Consider the following 22,228-nt stretch of genomic DNA (forward strand, 5'->3'; position numbering starts at 1 on the left):
AGATGATGGGACATAATGCACCTTCAGCAAGCTTGCAGACATACAAAAACAGGACGTAACACAGGGCTGTTTCACTCTGAGAACTCAGAACATGCTAAAGACACAGGCAGGCAACAACCTTTAAGTTCAACAAAGAGAAATGTAAAAACCCTGTACCTGCAGAGAAGTAGCCCCAGGCCCCAGTACACACTGGGGCAAACTAGGTGGAAAGCATCTTTGCAAAGAAAAACCCAAAGTCTGTGGTAGACAGCAAACTGAACATAAGCCACCCATGTGACCTTGCAGTAAAAGCCAATAGCCTTCTAGGGTACCTTAGGAAGACTGTTGCCAGCAGCTGGGGGCAAGTGGTCCTTCCCCACCAATAACACCCTATCTAGAGTGCTCCATCCAGTTCTAGGCTGTCCAGTACAAAACAGACACTGACATACTGGAGTGAATTCAGCCAAGGACAATAAAGATCATGAAAAGACTGGCACATCTGTCATACATAAAGAGGCTGAGAGCTGGAACAGCTGTGCCTGGAGACAAGAAAGTTAAAAAGTGTGGCGTACAATAGCACAGACTTTGCAAGGATGGTGAAGCAAGGACCTTTACTATTAGCTAGCCACAGGTTCCGTAAGTTTACACTCTGTACACACACGGTCAAAAGCTTTACCACTGGTCAAACTCTACTGTCCATGCAACCAGCTGCTGCCCACCACAGGCTACTCTGCTGCATCTGGGTTCTCTCTTCATCCGGTGCTCTTCTTCCAGCCAGCCTCTCCTCATCCTTGTCTCTGCTTTATCTAGATTTTCCCCCACACTTCCTCAAAGCTATTTAACTACTTTGCTGCAGCACCACAGCTGCACATTATCCATGTGAAACAACTGTCTTTGTCCCCCTACAAAAAGGATCTTACCTCTTAACAGAAGTGATCAAAGACAACAGAGTCAGATTATTTTCACTGATATCCAACAAGAGGACAAGAGGCAATGGGTACAAATTGAAATACAGGAAATCCTGTTCTGCCATAAGGAAAATCTTATTCTGAGGGTGGTTAAATAACAGGCAAGTGGCCCAGAGAGCTTGTATAGTCTCCAACCCTGGAGAAATTAGAAACTCAGCTGGACAAGGTCCTGAGCAGCATGCTATAGTTAACCCTACTCTAGCAAGGATTTGGACCAGCCAATCTTCAGAGCTGTCTTCCTACCCGAGTGATTATATAAAACCAAAACTCCCTACTCTGCAGTATCAGTGTCAAGATCACAGTACATCAGGAACCATCAAAGATACAAAAACTGAAAAAAAACCATGAGACTCACAAAATTTCATGATGTTCAAGTATATGGTACATCACAGAAACTGACTTTCAAGTGTCTTCCTTCCAAGTTAAAGCTGCTTAACCTAATGGCATGGCTATCCCCTAAAAAACCAAACACCAGGGACCAGCACATTCCACAACAAGACAAACACATTAGTTAAAGAGCTCATCTGTACACAAGAGCTTCTCAAAGGGGGGGAAAAAAAAAAAATGACAGACAACATTAGGTATATCAGCAAGTCAGTTAGGAAACTTTGCTCATTCAATGCTAAACAAAAATGTTTAACTGCTGCTTTCATAGTCTGAACAATGCCCAGAGCTCCTGCTCACCTGGAAGACTGAAGTCAGTATAAAATATACTGATATTTATGTTCAACATAACAAGCAGCAAATACAAACACCTTACCAACTATTTAAAGTACTATTTTTACTGTTTGCCACAACAGATAGGCTTTACAGGGGTGAGGACTATTTCCTTTACTTGCAATATGTAACAGAAAAGTTAGCAAGCAAAGCTGACACCTATTCAGAAAGAGAAGAACTGGCACAAACAACACATGAAGTACCAAGACTCACTTCCACCTGACTTGCAATTCAAGCTCTCTTCACAAGCGCTGCTCTTCCTCTTTGTTCTGTGTCAAACCATTACTGAACTTAGCAACCTGGAGACCTCATAAAACATTTCTGCTGTTCCAACACAAATGCAAAGCCTGATCTCTGAACGCTCTACTTCCTTTAACTGTCCAAATTCTGCTGAATTCAAGTGGCACAAGTGGTATCTCGTTTTCACCCTTACTAATTTCCCAGCATCTTGGGGACAAGAAATTGGAGGAAGTCTGCCTTTCAGCTGTACATTAAAAGGCAGCTGAGAGATACACCAGCAATTAACATACTGCCATATTCTAATCACTCATAAACATGCAAACAGTTACAAATGTACAGAGAATCTGCCCTATAAGGAAAGGTGGAGGGAGTTAGGTCTTTTCTCTTGAGAAGTGAAGACTCAGGGATGACCTCATCACAGTAGTCCAGTACTTGAAAGGTAGCTACAAAGAGGACACACCCTCTCTTTTCACAGAACCACATGGAGAAGACAAAGGGCAGCAGGTACAAGTTGCACTTGGCAGAGGTTTCATCTCAATAGAAGGACAATTTTTTCACAGCGAGTATAATCATTCACTGTAACAGCCTCCCCAAGAATATGGTGGAGTTGCCATCACTGGAGATTTTCAAGATGGCACTGGAGCAGGTGCTAGATAATCTCATCTAGGACTCCTTTACTACAAAAGGTTGGGCCAGATGATCTTTCAAGCCCCCTTCCAGACCAGGCTGTTCTAGGATTATATGACAGCAACAATTTGAACTAACCACAATTTGTTAAAATAAAGTTCAGGTTGTTCTTCCACAGTCTGATCAACTAAATGACACAAGCTCAAAATTTCTACCTCACACTGAACTTAAAGTTACAATATCCTCAAGCAGTCTTAAAGACCATTCCTGATTTCAGAGACTACTGAGAACACCTGACTGTCTCATGCCACAGTCAGTACTCAGAAAAATCTGTTTCCTGACCTGACTATTGCAGAGTCACACAAAGCAAAGCCTGGGGCAAACTGCCTTCAGCAGCAACCCTGACTGGCATATGTAAAACTTCTATATCTAAACTGCTTGAAAGTTCTGTATCTAAAAATTTCTGTTCCAGTCTATAAAGGCATCATCTTCATTAAACCAAGAGAGCCTTACAGTAACATGATACCAAATATCAATGTTTTGTCTTGTTTTTTCTTTGTTTATTTTAAATGGATTGAAGTTTCTGTTCATCTGACCTTTTTTTATTTTCAACACAACTGTCAGACAGGACCTTGCTAAAACCTCTCAACATCACCTGTAACGTTTATTTTCAATGCTGTTCATGTTTAGCACAGCCTGTTTTAGAAATGCTTATGAGGTAATACTTACTGACTCATCAGAAGTTGTATGAACACCTAACTGCCGTAAATGAAACACTGAGGGTCAAAAGGTAAGTCTACCCATCATGTCACCCTTATAATTTGATATTGCTTACTCCACAGGGGATACATGAAAACATCATAGTGATAATACTACAGTTTTCTTAAATCTACTAACCTGTTCAAGAGATCAACTCCCCCAAATGTCAGTAAAATCAAAAGTGCTTTTCACATACCAAATGAGCTTATCCTTAGACTGAAGTCAGACAAAGGGCCATCTGGCTTTTCACAGAACCAATCCTACAAAACAAAAAAAGGCACAGCATCATGTTAATCCCAGGCTGAGCAAAATACATAAATACAAATGTCATTGTTAAATCTTGCACTTCAAAGAAATTGCCTTCTCCACCTCCTGAAAGGCAGTCTTTCAGATGCTTCAGTATACCAAATGGCATACCGTTCGCATCTGAACATCACTGAAACCACATTATACTTAACTCCACGTGTCAACTGTGTAAGTTTATCTTGCATGCTGTCACTGATTTAGAGATGCATCAGCTTTGTCACCTAGCCAACAAACATTTTAAGCCTTGAATACAAGAAACATTAACTATTCAAAACTATACCAGTCTTTTGAATTATTTCTCTTTTCCAATCTTTCAGACTGTACAGTGAACAACAGCCTGTTTTCATCAGCTTCGTAACTGCATTTCTAGGGTTTGACTAAAGGATGCTTACAGATCATCTTAAGATGAAATACCCAGAATATGTCCGTACATGTTCATTTGTTCAAGAATTCAGATACTTCATTTGAAACAAGTCAGAACAGCACCTGATTTGCACATTTTACTCTTACGGTTAGCTTTATTTCCAGCAAATGCCATGTTTAGCTTTCTCCTGTTTAATGCAAGCCTGCTGTGTGCTAGTACACCAGAACAAGAGATGACTGAGGAGCATCAGAGAACTACCAAACCTTTTACTTCAAGACTGTGCTTTTTTAATTATTACTACAGCTTTTACACTTCTCCATGTGGTAGCAACACTACAGGAAATTAAGCCCCAACTCTTAAAACTACTATTCTGCAAGTATATGCTGTAATTTCTTCTTTTTGCAACCTCACTTTTACCCTTATCCACCTGCATAAGCCATTTGCATCTCCTCTTCCTCCTTGTTCCTCAAGGCTGAATTTAAATGTCCATCAAGACCAATGCCAACAAAGAATCATTATAAATTCTCAAGCTTCCTGCAGTTTCTTGTGATAGCAATATTAAGTCAACATCAAAAGCAGCAAAACATTACTCTTTGGCTATCTCTCATTACACTCCTGTATCTTATCCTTCATTTCACACCAAAGCATTTTACTGCTATGTAAAAAAACCAGCAAAACTCAAATAGGAACAACTTCTACACAAGGTTTAGCTCAGAATTAGGCCTGACAGTAGATACCTCACATCACTCAAGTTCAGCTATAAATTCCAGAACTGTATTTTTAAGAATTCTTCTCATCTGCTGCCAAACTCTAGACCATTAAACCGTCTGCAGCTTAACAATTTAAATGTACCACTACATCCTGACCTAACTGTAGCTGTTGTCCTGGCTAGCACCCATCTCTGCACAGACATGCAATAAATGTGTATCTCAACTCTGTGTGTGGATCAGCTCTTGCACACCAGATAAAGAACCCAGACTTGGGATAACAGTAGGAGGAAGAGATAAAAACATACAACAGCCCAACAGTAGCCATCCTGTACCTGCTCAGTGGGTGGGAAGATTTGGGGTAACTTGTTGTCCTTTCTACTCCAGTCCTCTTGGCTCATGCTGTTATCTGCTTGCAGGAGACAAAACACATCAGCAGCAGCCCCCTGCCTATCCCCATCAAGTACTGTGGTGCCTGCACAGCGGACACCATTAAGCCTGCCTATCCCAGTACTCACTGTCTTTGCTGCCACTCCCTCTCATCTGGCAGAGGGTGCTCCTGGGGTAGAAACCTCTCGAGTCCATGAGGTAATAGCCCACATCTAACCCTCCCTCCCACTACCTACGCTCTCCTATTAAAATAAAATGGCGCCCCTCACTGAGGCCTTTATAGCGCCACCGCCACGTGCAGCCGCTGGGCCGTCACGTGCCTCTCCCGCCAGCCAATAGGAGCGCGACTTTCCCGCAGCGCGCGAGTGCAGGTGCCCGCGGCGGGGGGCGAGGGGCGGTGAGGGCGGGAGGCTCTCAGGGGCGGGGCGGGGCGGGGCGGGGCGGGGGCGCCGGGGCTCTGCGGCCGGGGCGGCGGAGGGGCACGTGAAATGCGCGGGAAGCGCGGGGCGGGAGGGGTCACGTGCCTGGGGAGCGCGGGGCGGGCGGTGTCATGTGCCCGGCGGGGGCCCGCCGCGCGCGACGTGTTCCCTTTGGCTTTGTGCGGGGCGCCAGAGTGTGTCCCGTCTGCCAGATGCCTGACAGAAGTGAAACCCACTGTGGGGCAGAACCGCGACCAAGTGTTCTGCTGCACGCAGCGTTGTCAAGCATTAGCAGAACTGCTAACAGAATATGCACTTTTGCTGAAAGTAAAAAAAAAAAAAAAATCAATTAGGTTAAACAGGCTATATATAAGAAAAACAAGAACGCACATGAACAACATCCCCTTCCCACAGTTTTTTGTTATACTAGACTTGGTAGAGAAGAGAAGGCTTTATTTCTGGCTTGGGACTTGTATTTGTGTTGAAGTGCAGGAAGACATATTGAGTGAATTCACTTTAGGATAGAGTAAGCCTTGTAGTTAAAGTATAATGAATATAAGAAATATATTCTGATGAAATTAATAGTTGCACAACAAAAGCTGCTATGAAATCCTCTGTACAAGCCTGTACCAAGGCGAAGAACTTATATTTACTCAAAGAATGTAGGTATAGTAATTAGGTCATGTAACCATAGTCTGAAAGAAATAATTAATGAAATAACTGACCAAAGAAGGAGTCTGTTTCTCTTTAACTTTCTCTAACAAGGGGCCTGCTTATAAGTTACCTAAAGGAAGCAATTAAAAGAAACAAGCAGAAGAAACAGATGGTTGACAAGGACATAAATTAGCTCAGACTTATAAGAACGTTGCAAACTGGCAAGATCATCACATACCAGGCAAAAGGTGAAAAGTACACCATGAGGAAGACCTATGGCCTTTCTCCCAAAGACCCCTGCCCACATCCTGAAGACCCCTGCCCACAATTCTTGGAGGAATATGCACAAGCGCAAAGGACTGATAAGCTAATTAACATACGGAACGAGGGTAGGCGGGATTAGGTAATGAATATGTATAGGCGTTAATTGAATATTCATTGTTTTATTGTATAAATATAAGATAGTGAGTTACTTTAAACATGCACGTTAGGCGGAAGGATCCCCCGCGCACCCAGCGCTGCCAATAAAGGATACTTAGTCACTAAGAAATGTTGACTTCGTTCTTTAAATCAATCAGTTCAACACATCTATTAAAAACTGTGGCAAGTACTCCAATGCTTTGGCACATGTTTCTGAGCAGCTGGCACGGTGTATGTCTTCTTTCTACCCCTTTTCATGCAAAATATTTCGTTTGTTTGAAATAATACAGCAATGTTTACTCTGAAAATGGTAAAGGAAGTATGTATCGTTCCATACATGTCATAAGTACTCGTTAACCTGCTCTACCATGTCCAACAGATTTTCCTCACTGGAAAAACTATTTGAAAACCTGTGTGTCTGTTTGAGAACTTGGGTGTCTTAGGTTGCAGAGAAGCGACACCAGATCTGTAGTTTTGCAGTGAACATCTGAATGTGTAATAGGGGCTTTGGGAGAGGATAAAGCAAACCTGTGCAGCAGGTGGCAGTTATCAGAGAGTGGTTTCTGAACTCATGCTCTGGTTATTTTCACCTTACACGTTGTCAGTTAGGCCCTCCCCTTTATAGCTGCTAATTTTTCAGGAACCTCAGGACAGGACACAGGTTGTACTCAACTTAGAATGCAAAGCGGCTAAGAAACTCAAGAACTAGCTTCTCTGTCTCATACTGAGCTTAAAATTGCACCCTTAGGTGGTATATATGAGGCTGTGCTTAGTGCAGGTAGCAAAGATGGCTGCTCGGAGTTACTAGCTTTCAGTAGGTAATCAGTAAGTTACACAATGTCCAAGGATTAAGAACTCACAGAGGGAGCATTTCCACAGGTGTGTAAGGCTACGTACAGGTTCCTGAAGCAGCATGTGGAAATAGCAGGAAGCTAAATTTTACCCACTGTGCTAACTCCATAACACACCATTTTACTTTCTGCCTAAACAAGAAAACAGAGTAGGCAGGTTCATGAGCCAAAATGGCTTCTGGTTTCATTGCACTGGAGCTCCATTTTGGATGTCCATAAAGAAGAAAGAGCAGTATGTCTGTTCTCCTGAGAAACTTATGTTTGATGGCAGATGTGCTACTCCGGTACATGTAAGCCAAACCAAGAACTTTCAGATTGTTCATCTTCCTTTCCATCAACAGGTGCTCATTCTCTTGGCTTTGGCAGCGTAACTTCATGTTTAGCACTCCCTAACTCACTCAAGGAGACACACGGTTTGGTTAACACTTTCAATGGTAGACACAGGGAGCAACTACAAATGCAGTCACGTGGTGGCTCTGTAGTCACTGGTGAGTGATCTCTTAGTTTATTTTAGATACAGTGAGATGTCACAGTCTCTAACCACTAGATGGAGAGTTCTTATTTTCTTCCCCTGTTCCCTTAATTCTGCTCATTGCAGGACACTCTCTACTGCCTCCAAACTACTCCCCAGTACTTCAGAAGGAGTAGCCCGATGATGAAATGTTGTGAATGCCAAGAAATTACATGGTAAATGTAACCATTTTGTTCTGCTCAGAAGATTCTTCAGGGAGCTACCTGTTTTTTGTTTCTTTTTCCAAAGGCTGCTAACAATTTGATGCAAACCATGATGGCTGGGCACAAGCTGCACAAGATATTTGCTGACTGCCCTTGAGGTTGTTTTCTCCCACCAGTCCTGCTCCAGCAGAGTCACCTAAAGCCAAAAGAGAACAAAGTAGTATCCAACATACATAAGCATTATCTTATACAGTATGTTCAAATGTAACATGGAGCTGCAAATCACCAGAAATACATATAAAAGTATATTACAAAACCTTATAAAAATAACCCCAAGTGTGACTGTAACCCCCTAGAGTGAGGAAGAAGAAACCAGCAATGTCTACATCATATGCCTCCCAGAGAAGGACTGCAGATGCTGACAGCTTGCCATGATGTCCCTTCTTCTCAGTGCCACCCAGGAATGAAACCATAAGCCTCAGGACCCGGAGCAGCAGCAGAACAGTGAACGTAACACAAGGAAAAGGGGTAGAAAGTAACAGCGTCCACAAAAAAAATTCCTCTTTCATTTTGCCTAACAATTAGAGCTGGACTAATGATGATCAAACTTAGGATTTCAATTACTATTAATTTATTCTTGGCTTTTTATATAAGGTGTGCTTTATCTTTTCCCACAAACAAGATTTTGGGTGTAACACAGTTTCTACATCTTAAATTATATCCTCATACATTATCAGTATTTTTCAGAAAGAAATCTGGAGTAATCTCTGCCAAAATGCAAAACACATTAAGTTTGTTAGCCATGCGACCATACCTCTGTTTGCAATGATGGGGCAAGTTATTTATTCTTCCACTATAATGTTTTATATAATGTATGAATTTGTGCATATTACAATTATCTTATACCTGAAGTAGAGAGCAAAGTATGACTTAAGGCTAAATCAGAGGAACATTCAACACATCAGGTGGAAATTTATTAAAGACCTGGATTTAATGCTGTCTTTGTCTTACAGATTTACCAAGAGGTCCAAAATAAATTTAGGCTCCCATTTTTCTAGGCACTGCCCAGGCATGTAGGAAGAGACACTCTTTGCCCAGAAGGTAATGCGTCATCAGAACAGAAAGCCACAACAGAAAACACTGCAGAACAGTGACTGAATACCCTTTTGAGGAGTCAGCTGTGGGCAGCAGTTTTCATGAGGGAGCAGGAGGAATCTCCACTTCTTTGGCTTGCTTACAGTTCTTACCAGAAAACATTTTTCCTAAGTGTCACTCAAGGACTCTAGTTAGTGACCAAGAACACAACAAAATGTAGGTCACCTATCTGCTATAGTGGTAACTATGTAAGTCTTTCATAGCACAGGACACAAGAAGACAGGCTTACAAGGGCAAGACAGATGCTTGCACGCTGAAAAACCCCAGTTATTCACACATCACTACTTTTGCAGGTTTTCGTTTCATTCACTTTCACAGCACCAGCATGTGGTGTTAGCATTGCATTTCAAATGCATATGGTAGCAGGTGGACAGACTTCCTGACTCATCGACAAATATCTTCCCATGTCCAAATAGCAACTGCATAGTCTTGGAGTCCAAGGGTGGCTCAGAGGCAACAGATGATAGTGAATTTTCGGGCCTGCACAGAGTTTTGGTCCAGCTGAGTTTGTGTGCAGCTGAATTTCAGGGTGATGGGTGTTGTTGGTCTCTGCTGCCTCATTTCCACCCACAGTCTGAAGTTCACTTACACAGCAGTTTTATCGCTGGAACAGCCCCACCGCTAGCCACACAGTCTGGTTTGGGCTGCACTTGAACAGAAAGTACAGACTGGGATTTATGTCTAGCTTGTTTTTTCACATGGGGAAGTGATCTCTTCTGCCTTCCTTTGGTGCAATTCAGCAGTTTTCCCCAGGCATGAGCTATAAATACCCCTAGAATTTTACTTTAACCAGTGTTTCAGCTACGAAAAGGACATGTGCCCAAGATCATTTAACTAGGACCAAAAAACCCCAAACCCTAGGGTTAAAATTGGTGACTTTTTAAGATGCATTGACTGGCTGATTGACTAGCCTGCCTATGGATCCTTTGCTCAGCAAGTGTTCTGTACCTCCCTGAGCAGGTCAGGAGACCCGCAGTACATCATGCCCCACGGAGGCAGCCACCCAGTCTGGGAAGGCCAGCATCGTTAGTTGTAGCAGGGGTTATGCCCACACTTGTCAGCATGCCGGCTGCTAAAGCCTGGAAGCAGATGGGTGAGCTGTTGGGTTTTGCTGGTTTGGGTTTGGGTTTTTTTTTTTGGGGGGGGTGGGTGTTGGTTGTTTCCTTGTTTTTGGGGTGTGTGTTGTTTGTTTGTTTTTTTAATAGAGGCACCTCGTCAACCATCACTGGCAAATGCAAGTCTTTCCTTCGCGGCTCCTCGGTGCGTGCTCGCCCGTACCGTAACGACCCGGGAACTCGCGCAGGCACCGCGCACGCCTTGCTGCCGCCCTCGCAGAGCGATGCGCTCCGCTGCCCCGCCGGAGGTGCCGTTTGCCAAGAAGCAAGCGGGAAGCGCGTGCTCCCCCGCCAACAACCGCAGCACCGCCGGCCCGAACTGCACCGGCAGCCTCCGCACAGCTGCCGCTACCGCGCCGGCTCGCCCCCCGCCGGTACCCCTCCCCCCCCCCCGCGCCACACCTAGCGCCGTGCCGCGCCGCTCCCCGCCCCGCCGGCCTCGCCGGCCCCGCCCCGCCGCTCCCGCCCGGCCCCGCCGGCCCCGCCCCGCCGCGGCTGCCTGGGACGCGTAGTCCGACGCGCGGCGGCGCCCGGGCGGCTCCCTGAGCGGGGCCGCGCTCGGGGACTACGCGTCCCGCCGCGCCACCGCGGGGCCCCGCCCAGCACCCGCCCCCGGCCCACGCTGCTTCCTGTCGCCGCCGCGGGACCGCGGGGCTGCCGGAGCAGAGCGAGGCGGTGCTGCCGCCGCCGCCGCAGGTAGAGTCCGTGCGGCGCCAGCTGGCAGAGCTCTGGGGCCGGTCGGGGCGGGAGGGGCCCTCGGGGCGGGAGGGCTCGGCGGGCGCGGCGCGGTGCGGTGGCTGCCGCTGCTTGCCCCGCGCTGCCCGGAGCGCCGCTGGGGGCCCGGCTCGCTCGGCCCCCTGAGGGGGACGGCGGGACGGCCGGGCCGGGCCGAGCCGGGGCCTGCGCCGCGCCGCGCTGGGGGGCTGCGGGGCGCCCTGCCTGCCGCCGGGGCGCCGGGCCTGAGGGAGGGCGCCGGGCAGGGCCGCACGGGCAGCCCGGCGGGACCGTGCCGGGCGCGGGTGTGGTGTGTTACCGCCGAACACGAAGGAAACGCCAGAGCGTTGTCTGATGCGTAGAAACGGTATTAAACCTTTCTTGGGCGATCCATGAATCTGGGAGAAGCTTACATTGGCTTTAACAGGCCTGGGGGCCCTGTGACATAAAACCAAAATGATGTTAAAAATGTAAGTTAATCCCCAAGGTCATAATTTCATGTTCTTATAAGTATTGTTTTACAGGCTCCACAAAAAAACCCACCCTGTATACAAATAATAGATGCTTTTTTCTGTTAAAGACAAATAAAACTAATACTTCATTTCTTCTTTTTCTTAGGTTTGCCATCAGGTAGTAATCACATACCCATTGGGTCAGTCTGAGCTACGCAGAAGCCCAGTGGTGTTTCAGCTTATTGTAGACAAGAGTTTTTTTCCCCAAAGGTTACTAGCTTACATTGCTTGTACAATTTTAATTGTCTTTGACCAGCAGGTTGTAGGAGAGCATGAACAAGCTAACTGGCAGCAAAGCTGTCCCACTCCTGAGGAGCTCTGAATGTATGCTCCTGCTCTTAGGGCCAGTATAGTGTTTTTCAGTCCCTTCTGATGGGTGATCCACTGTCCCAAAAGAGGAACTGAAGAACTTTGCTGTCCTGCTTTGAAGTTCATGTCTTTCAGTGTAGGCTGTGCTTATTTTTCACAATTTATACAAGCACTGCCTGCAGTTTACTTGAGATTTATGCCTTGAGCTTTATTCATCCATTCACCTGCTCAAAATTTAAAAGAAGATTGGGTCACACCAAGTATGCCTTTAAAAAAAAAAATCCTTATTTGAACTACATACTTGCATTAGTGGATTCTTGTGTTTAAACCATGAGTATGAAGTGGGGCTTTAGGACTCGTGACTTTAAAGAAGAAATGAAACAAAATGTGTGTGTAGTTGAAATTGTCACAATTTTGTGTTATCTAATTGACTGGGAGCTATCCTTTTTAAGAAGCACTAGGAATGTTGAAATAAAGAAAACTTCTGCTGCACACAAGCACAAGAACAGTTTTTGGTGGCAGAATTCCTACCAAAATAATTTAAGGCCACAGTCATCACTAACCATATTGAAAAGTAACAAGTTACAGGTAACTAGATTTTGTGATCATTTATTTTAAGGTGTATGACTTCCAAATTAAAGAGTTCTGGCTTTGCCCGTGATGGCTGGTCCACAGGGTCTCCTATACCGGACAATTGGTACAGAACCACTGCTAACATCTGTGTAGCACCTTTAGCTTTAGTAACATGGAGCATAAATAGCTCTCACAGCTCCAGCTGCTGTTTTTTCCGCCACCATGTCCAACTGCACTGGTAGCTATGATGGCATGGTGGAGGCTGTGGTGATAGTGCCCTTCTCTGCCTTCCTCCTCCTGCCCTCTATGGAAGGTTCTCTGATAAATAGCAGTCCTGCAAACCAGCTAAGCACAGATTGTGCTCATGAGGTGACTAGGATGACTGACTGACTTAATACAGTTTTGTTCCTGCTGTCAGGTGAACTGGTTTGGTAACCCTCTTGCATAGTCTGAGCTGTAGCAGTGAATGATCTGTCAAGATGGGTGTCTCATCTTAAAGCACAGGCACACACACCTATAGCCAAGCCATAAACTACAACTGTGAGACTGACAGAATGAGCAAGCTGTAATATGGTTTTATCATCCAGTGCAAAGACCATTACAGCACAGCCACCAGGCTAGAATGAAGTGTCTAAATCTGCTGGGTTCTTGTCTTTACTCCTTGAAGCTATTCAGACTTTGTAACTAGGGGAGAGAGACAGAGAACCTGAAGGCAGTGAAAGCAAAAACTCACAGGGGCAAGCCAGTGAGGATTAATGAAGGTCTAACTCTGTTTAGATTACCATCTGAAAGTGATGTGGAGTGGGACTGGAATTGTACCGTGCATATCCCTGGGTGTTGCTTCACAATTTATGACCAGCAGCAGAAAAGCTGCATTATTAAATACTCATCCACGTACTCCCTTTGGCTGCCCTTCAGAGGTAATGCTTCAAATGTTTGCAGGAGAATTGTAAATAAGGCAAGAAGGCATACTAAGCTTCACGACAGTGAAATTATCTCCTGAAAAGAAAAAGGATGACAGAATTCAAAGTCTACGCAGACTTTTGACCATTGAAGGATACCCTGCCGTTAATGGTGTCTGAATACCAGTGATTAGATATTAACAATAGTTAGGACTGTGTTGATAGCTTATGATTGGAAAAAAGTAATTGCTGCTTTAAGTCTTTAACCAGAAGTGAATCCCAAACTTGTTTTAGCCTGCTGACAGTTTGGACAGATTGATATATATCTGCAAGAGTATTTCAAATTTTCCTTCTAGATGTAGCCATTCCTTTGTAAGTGAATAGAGGACAACTGAGCATGGCTTCAGGCATTGTACAGCAGTTCTTAGAAGAAGCTAGTGTCAACGTTGCTCCAAATTTGTGAGGGTTTTGGTACTACAAAGCTATGTCAAGAATGTATTTCTTTTATAGTACTTGTTGTGGAAGATCTATATTTTATCTTAACCGTGTTAGATACAGCCATGAAAGTTTAGGGAGGCATTTTCAACAGCACTTAACTCTGGGGGGAGTAGCAAAGCCAGAGTATTTCCTTCTGGAATCAAATGTTGGAGGGCTAAGTAGCAGATATCTGCTACATGATAGGGTAGGAGTTTCACAAGCAGAACTAAACACTTTCCTCGTGAAAACTGAGCTGGAAAGTAAAAGAAATACGAGTGCAGAGAAAACATTCTCATAGCCTGTTCCCTCCAGCATCAATACAGCATGCTGCAGGGGAAAACATACCATTTCTTCCTTTGTTTCTATCATCAATAAGATTTTGGTTGTGGGAGACTGCAGTTAGCACTCTGATCCTTCATCTCTGCTGTCACTAGCAGAAGTGAAGAGAGGAGACACATGGTGCCTGTGGCAGAGGACAGAAAGCAGGTCTGTGCAGGTGAAAAAAGGGAACTTGCAGAAGAGTAGAATGGTGAAAAGCAAATGGCAAGAGGACCGGGAGAGAAAGATTTTTAGAGAAGAATATAGGGTGCAGTATGTTGAGAGAATCCCCATTTCTCATTTGTTAGGAAATATGTTACAAAGCAAAGCCAGGATCTGTGCAAGGATAATTAAACATACAAACCTGTGTTTAAAAGGGCAGAATTTGCAAAGCTGAAGTATTCAAAGGTTGGAGCATTAAACTTAGCTAAGTTTAATGAAAATTAAAATTGCCTAGGCAATCTTAGTCGTCTTGGTACATATGGTATAGATTGGGAACATTTCTATATTGGATCATTATTTTTCTCAAGCTGAACAGTTCTCAGAATAGAGGACTTGTTGTTGGAGAACAAAGTGATAGTATTCAGTTCACTTTTGCCTGAGACCTGATCTGCCTTATTTGCTGCTCAACAAACCGTAACTGTTCCTCTTGGATGTTTTTTGCAGGGAGTAATATAAATCACAGCTAAGTTTTATGTGAAAGTTAGTTTCTCCTCACAGCATGTCTATGAGATAAGGCAAGTGTTGGCTTTATCCTTATTCTAAGGATAGGGAATAAAGCGCAGGGAAAAATACACTAATTTTGAATGCTGAGTTTGAAAGTTGCTTGGTTGTGTTCAAAATATTCAACATCATTCAGTGGCGTGTAACACAAGTGCTCTTCTGTTTTGCAGCATTACACAAGCTTCTAAGCAGAAGGGAAAAAAGAGGGAACATCCTGTCAGGTAGGTTGTCCCTCAGACTGTGCTTATAGTTACACTTCTAGCAATATTGCCTTCTACCACAAACCATACCAATGTCTCTTCAACTGGACAGTGAAACTGCTGGTTCTGCAGCACTACAAGCCAGACAACCCCAAACAAGACCCTAAACAATTCTCTTCCTGTTCAGATATTATATTTTTAGCCAGATCTATTCTTCAGTCCTGTTCATTCCACCAAGAGAAGAAAGAAAACAAATAGCTGTGCCATCACAAATAGGAGATAAGACTGTAAGAATGAGCAGTTGGGAACAGCAGTGCTTTTTTTTAATTCATAGCATTGTTGAAGACAAAGTACCATGAATTTGTATCACCAACTCTAGGTACACTATAGCTAGCAGTAAACTCTTTCCAACTTGCAGGAAAGTCCAGTTTGACAACAAATGAGTTAGGTTTCCTTAGAACAGCTGCCTTTTTTCCCAAGAAGCCGTATGTTAATTCCCAGAGATCTGTACTAATTCTCTGAATGCAACAGTGGCCTCATGGGAACTGTGTCGTAAAATACACAAACAGAATGATGTTGGTCCAGCAACTGTGATTATTGACATTAATTCTTTGTGTTTTACATCCTAGTCCTGATTGTAGGCTTTTAAGACCAAAGAGAGAATACTGCATGTCATATCACAGGTTTTTAAAAGAAACTTTAATTTTATGAGGTGAACGTTGATCAGATACCCAGTATAAAAAAATTGTCATACAACTAGGACACTAGGCAAATAAGCAGTTGAGAAGAGGTTATTGTAATGGAAACTGTTGGGCAATAAGTTCAGGTAGCACGACTGGCTCCATCCTATGTATTAAAAATGTTAATATTGAGAGTGAAGTCCAGCCAGATGGGGTAGAAATTAGATAAGAGAGAGGTTAATCAGGCTCATTCTTCCTCATTTTGCTCTTCTGCTTACAGTTGTCTTTTAAGCTGTACTGGCTCCAGGTGCAGTCTTTATGTATGTGATAGCTGCGTCTATTTGTAAAGTAATCAAATTGCTCCTCATAAGCTTCACCTATGTGTTCTCAACAATAAGCACTTAAAAAATAAACTGTCTGCACCAATCCCACTTCTAAGTAGACCCTAGAGAAGTCAGTAAGCAACAACTCCGTAAGCCCCAAATCATGCCATCAAGCTAATCAGTGTATGCTGTGTTTTGGAAGGATTATTTTCTTTATGCAATGCTATAAAATCTTCTGAGTTCTTTATTTGTAGCCATAGTGCAGAGGAAATCAAGCTGGTGATCAATGTTGTCTGCATTCATCAGATTGAACTGGAAAACACAAATAATGTTATTTAAAAGAGGTTTTAAGGAAGGGATGTGTTTAAAGCAGTATCTTAAAATAGCATTAGTGTCTGCTTAATCTGCACCATAAACCAGGGCCTGTGGAACAAAGGGATATATATACAGTCTTCTGGAAATTGTGGCTGAAACCACTTTGGAGTATTTGTGATTTCAATTTATTTCAAATGTCATTTTTTAGCCATTAGGAATGTAAATTTTCATCTGCATTTTTATGGCTAAATTCAAAGTGTGATTTAAATGCTGATAAAGTTGCATAATGCAGAATGTGAGGAATTTGTTTTTGAGATCTAGGTGTATCCTGTTCAGAAAAAGCATGCAGGATGTTAAGGTGAAAAAGAGGAAAAAATGGAATAAAAGAAGATAATACCACATTACCAGTCTTCTACCTGAGACCACTGGTGAGGTTTTAGAAAGAAAGAGGCTGTAGAAAATCCATGAAGGCTGCTGTCTTCAGGTGTGGTCAGAGGGATGCAAAAAGTTCTTCATAATGGGAATGGCAGGGGAGTAGGTTGATAGCTGCAGCAGTGTGTGAAATCTTAGGGGCCCATGGTTTTGTTACAGAAGTTGATGTGCACTGTGGTAAATTTAATGGTGGGGCGGTGTGAGGAGTCAATAGGTGGGAAGGAGGTGACCTAGAGCTACAGAACAATAAGGGAAATCAATAGGAAAAAAATGAATGAGAGGGGAGCTGTGAACAGGGTTTCAAAAGCAACAGAGTGCCACATGGAATGAAATCAGAATATTGCTGTGAACTAAGAAATCTCTTTATAAGCAGTGCTTAGTAAAGGCAGGTTTGGAAAGCAATTTTGACAGTGTGTAGGAGAGAGAATATAGAGGGGAAATGAGCAGGAATTCATAAGCTGAGCATTACAGAAGAGCTAAGAAGGATGAGAGAATGTAAGATGTTCAGTTGAGGCCAAAGAACCAGCAGCAATGATGTGGAGGAGAAGGACTTTAAGATAAAGAATCTGAACTGATGGTTTATAGAAGGGCTAGAGTGGGAGAAGAAGGTTGTTAGGCAGAAGCTCCATCTTGGAGAGGTTCTGGAAGGAGGAAAGGAAAAAAAGCTTTAGAGAGAAAAAAAGCAAAAATTAAGTGCAAGAGAAAGAGGATGCTAAGGGAGTACAAATAGGGCTCTTAAGATTGCCTGGATTGTTATCACTGATCACTTACTTTGTCCTCTCAAAAGAGCTAAAATCAACAAGAGAAAATCATCCCTTTAAACGTAGTAACTTTGTTCAAATATTTTGGTATGGATGCTGAAACTAGGAGGAAACTGGCAGCACTGCCAGATGAAATGGCTTCACCTATGCACTATCCCCTCTTTTGCACAAGCATGCAAGTGTGTGCAGCCAGACAGCAAGCTCCGAGCTCAACACTGATTTGAATTTAAAGCAAGGGAAAGAATGTTTAATTTTCATCTGGATCAGTCTTCCAAGTCGAGTTTAGTGTGAGATCACAAATGCCTATGAGCTGTCAAGGGCAGGACCAGTGTTTCCAGTATAATTTGCGTGAACTGGTGCCTCTAGTGGTCCCCTCCTTTTGAGATCTGAGAGCCCTTACCTGTGCTCAGCACACTGGGGGCAGGGAGGGAGAGGGGGAGCAGGTGCCTGTCTTCTAAAATGCACTTCCTCAGCAAGTTGAGCTAGTCTTAAATCAGTGCTTCTGCAGTCCTCACTGCAACTTCATTCAGTTTTTTTGCACTCCTCCTCTAGCAATTGTTTGAGCCATAGAAAGTAGGTTTAATGTGGTTGAAAACTTTCTAACTTTCCTTCCTTTTTCATCCCCTCCTTCACATTTTTTGGGTTTTTTTTGCAGGAGGCGTTAGCAGGATGAGCTAATGCAAGAGGATTGACAACATGCAGCTAGGAAGGGATAGAATCATGTCAGTGCTTAACTTAGCTTGATGTAGTTTCTGGTATTGGGCCTTTACAGTGTATTTCCATGAGGATGCAGAAGGATAATAAATACCTTGATCTTTCTATTTTATCTTCTTCCATCACCACCCCAGGTTTCAAAAATCCAGTGCCATCTTTACTTACCTTGTGCCAGCTCTGGTTCTCATCTATCTTTCCATCAACCTGTCTAACATTCTAAAACTGTCCCACTGAAAAAGCAGATACTTCTACCATATTTGTTTGGAGGAGTCCTGGAGGAGGAATTTTCAGGAGGTAGCAGGGTTGACAGCTGTTAAAGCCATTATGTTTGTTCAGCTGCACATGAGACCACAGGAAGTGCCATGTGAGGACTGTAATTCAGTATAAGTAGAATTCCATTAGCTTAAAAGCTATCTGCTTCCTATTGTTTGGCCAGGAGTGCTCTGAATGCATATAATATGTTATTATCAATGCATTATTAAAACATTTATTGCCTTTAATTCAAAGAGCCTAGACTGCAATAATGTGATCTTTATTCTGGGAAGTACACTGGAAAATGGCATATGTGTCTGCTGCAAAGTTTGAAGTAATTTAGTGAAACAATAGTCTCTAATAACTGATACATTGTTCTGAGCTGTACTGATACAAATTGGAAATACAGCTCCTTTAAAAATCACGCTGGTCTTACGATGGAGCCATAAGAAAAGGAGTCCCATCCTTTGAAAGCAGGAAGATAAAACCTGCGTATGAATATATTTGATGTTAACTTGCATGCAGTGGACTTGAATCTTAGCTGTGGTAGGTCAACGAAGATTCAGATTCCCAGCCTCGTTTTTTGCAAACCTGTTTGAGTCCCAATATAAGCAACGGCATCCATCATATTCCTTTATATTACCTCTTGTGCTGCTAAAAGAGATTCAGAGTGTAATTGTACGTTGACCACTTTATACATAAATGTATCATGTGTTATAAAAAATACCATCCCCCACTGTACTTGCCCGGTGACGTTTGCATTGTGGAGTGAGAATTCTTAAGTGCCAAGCTGGGGGGATTTTTTGGTGCAATTCTCCCCAGGAGCTTCTGAAGCTATGGGACTCTGCCAACGTTAAGTAGCAGGGACACAGTTCTGCTTAACTGTAGTTGACTTTTATTTTTTTTTAGGGCAGAATTACTGACAGGACCTAGAAGAAGGTGGCACATTCACAAATATGGAAGAGGATACCAAACCTCTCTTGGTTCCTGTGGGAGGTGACGAAAGTAATTACGGAATCATGAATATACAGTTTAATCCAGAAGACTTCAAGTGCAAAAGGTATAAGGAATGCTGAACTTACAGAATGATTGTATAGCAATGAGTTGTTTAATCTTTGCTTTTAGCAACAGAATCCTACAAAGACAGAAGACTAACATTTAGAAATCAGGATCTCAGTACAAACCATTCCTGCTTTTCTCTATATGGTATTATTTCCAAGCACCAGATGAACAGATGTTCATATTGTGTTTTGTTTATAAGACTTTTCTGTTGACATGATTTCAGAGAGAGTGCTTCAGTAAGAACTTGGCATCTGGCTTTTAAAGTGCTCCTCAAACACTGAGTATCATGTGTGTATACTGAAGCATGATGGATTTTATTTAGCACAACAAATGGAAATGTTGAGGCTATGCAAGAAACCTGGCCAGATGGTGTAGATAAATGGATGTCAGTATGTGTAAATAAATGGCTCTGTATGCATTCTGCAGGTGATGCTGGAAAAATAGATTATTTGCTGGTACTGAAGGAACTGAATGACCTTTACCAAAAAATGTATTTTTTGAGTTTCAGCAAATATGAAAAATTCGAATTCGGCCTTTTTGCCATGTCTGCAAAAATTATATATATATATATATATATATATATATGTTTATTTTACATGTTTTCCTAGAGTTCAACAGCGTTGTTCCCCAAAGGAGGGTCTGAGTGGGAGACTTTCTCTGCTGCTACAGTTAAGATTTCTGTGAGTTGGTCCTGGAACCAAAAATTATATTGGAGTGGGAACTGCCCTTCTGATACTAGCTGGAGGCACCAGCTCTGCTTTTTTAGACGGAGGAATAACTGTGTAATACCTCTTGGACCCTGTTTATGGCTTCCCCCCACCCCCGGCCTTTGCATCCAGCATTGTATTTCAGTAGAGCAGTTTTTCTGAAGGAGCTGAAGATGGCACTATTGTATACAAAATCGTCTTGCTGGGGCCCACTTCAGCAAAAAAAAAATAAAAGAGTTCTTGGTTATAGTGTTTTGCTGCTGTCTCAGCCTGCAGCTTTGGAATGCCGTGATGAGCCTACTTACACGTTAGCCAGGGGCTAAACAATCTCTCTTTTCTCTACGAGCAAAGGAAGGAGGGTAAGGGTCTGAGTGAGCCTAGGGTAACAGAGCACAAGTGTAGTAGCATGCAGAACTGTGGATGTGAAGACTAGGAAGTAGTAGAGTACTTTCAAGTGGGGAAAAGAAATGTGCAAAATTAATTCTGGCTTCATCTTCTTTTTGAGGAGCGTCTGAGCCCCTCGTTGCCCTCCTAGCATAAGAAGAGTGCTAATTTATATGGGTTTTGGGAGCTCCTTGTGTTGGAGGAAGTATGTGTTCTGTCTGAGTAGCAGTGAGTTTCAGGTAGTGTGGTGATGCAGTAGCAACAAGAGAAGTTTACGCCTCTCTGATACATCAAAATGCCAAGATCTGCTTTTCAAAAGTGAGGTTAGGTATTGTTTCCTCATTGTGTGTTTTTTTTTCTTGTGATTTCTTAAGTTTGGATGCTTAACTTCATAAAAGGTCATAGTATGTGGTATTGGTTCCCTCCCCAAAAGCAGAAGTGTGTACTTGGTTGTCTGCCTGCATCCGCAACCTCTAGTTCTGCACATCTGTCCAGTTTGTCCTTACTGCTCTTCCCTTGAGTTCATTCTCTCATTTTCTGCAACCTAGTCTTTTGCCTTCCAAGCATGCAGAGGCAGAAGGATTAAAGGCAGGAGCCCTGGATATCAGGAAGGCCTGGAAGTCATAGTGGTGCCAAACGAGGTCGAACTCCATCTTCAGAAGAAGAAACAAGGAAGAACAGGCCATCAGGGTCTATGTCAGTTGTGGTGAGAGCAGTGGGTGGTGTGAAGGGCTTCTTCATTAGAGCTTTAGGGAGTAGCAGCTCCAGGGAGACGGGTTTATCATGCATAAAGGTATCAAACAGTATGTGATTTGCTCTGTTTAGCTTGCTCCTCTTTTTTTAACTTGCTATTCAGAAACCCGATCAGATGTTGGTGGGTGGTCATTTTGCTTTCATTGAGATAGTTCTTGAAGTGTTTTGTGTGATTTGCTTATAATCACTGTTTGTCTGTCTTAGTGCTGTTCTTTTGTTTGGATTGTTTGAGATTTGACAGCATTTACATAGTTACTTGGTTTTCTTAACAGCTTGGTGGATTTAGGATATTTCAAAGGCATGCTTTTCAGTGTTTACATAAGAACAATAAGTTAATTGTTTTTCCAGAGTTGTAAATTATTTTGTCTAGTGTTCTTTTGCTAATTTAGGGGAAATATAAAACCACTTTTAATCCTTTTAAAAAGGATGTTATTGTTCTTCACAGTGACCCGAATTACTTACACAGTATTAGGTGTGTTTTGCCCATTTTGTAGGTCCCTTTAAAAACTAGAATGTCATTGCTGCAATGGCTTATTGGTGATTATTGTATGCAAGAGAGGGTTTCTTTTTTACTTCTGACTACTCTTTAAATCAACTTATTGTCAACAGATACTGCAGTTTTCTTCAGGAATACTTGAACCTTCAAAGAAAAACAAATGATGTTTTGTGTTGGTTGTTTTGCATATGAAGAAACTTGACAATGCCCCCTTCTAAAGGGAGATCGACCCTTTATTCTTTTTGGAGTCATGTAGTGTGCTCACAAAATGTAGG

At 42.9% G+C, this 22,228-nt stretch overlaps 1 protein-coding gene across 6 annotated transcripts in view; it reads left to right on the forward strand.

The window, feature by feature from the left end:
* The first annotated feature begins 10,176 nt into the window (after positions 1-10,176).
* Positions 10,177-22,228, forward strand: part of SLC38A9 (solute carrier family 38 member 9) — a 53,862-nt gene continuing 41,810 nt past the window's right edge. The window contains exons 1-3 of one of the 6 annotated variants that reach the window (XM_040579562.1): positions 10,932-11,042; positions 15,045-15,095; positions 19,461-19,611. In XM_040579562.1, coding sequence (XP_040435496.1) covers positions 19,508-19,611 — 104 coding nt within the window. In that variant the 5' untranslated portion in view covers positions 10,932-11,042; positions 15,045-15,095; positions 19,461-19,507. Of the gene's footprint in view, positions 10,325-10,931; positions 11,043-11,332; positions 11,531-15,044; positions 15,096-19,460; positions 19,612-21,268; positions 21,411-22,228 lie in introns of those variants that run through there. The other 5 variants (XM_040579565.1, XM_040579560.1, XM_040579564.1 and 2 more) reach the window with 5 other exon arrangements.

The sequence above is a fragment of the Falco naumanni genome, chromosome Z, assembly GCF_017639655.2.
Source record: "Falco naumanni isolate bFalNau1 chromosome Z, bFalNau1.pat, whole genome shotgun sequence".
Taxonomy (NCBI): domain Eukaryota; kingdom Metazoa; phylum Chordata; class Aves; order Falconiformes; family Falconidae; genus Falco; species Falco naumanni.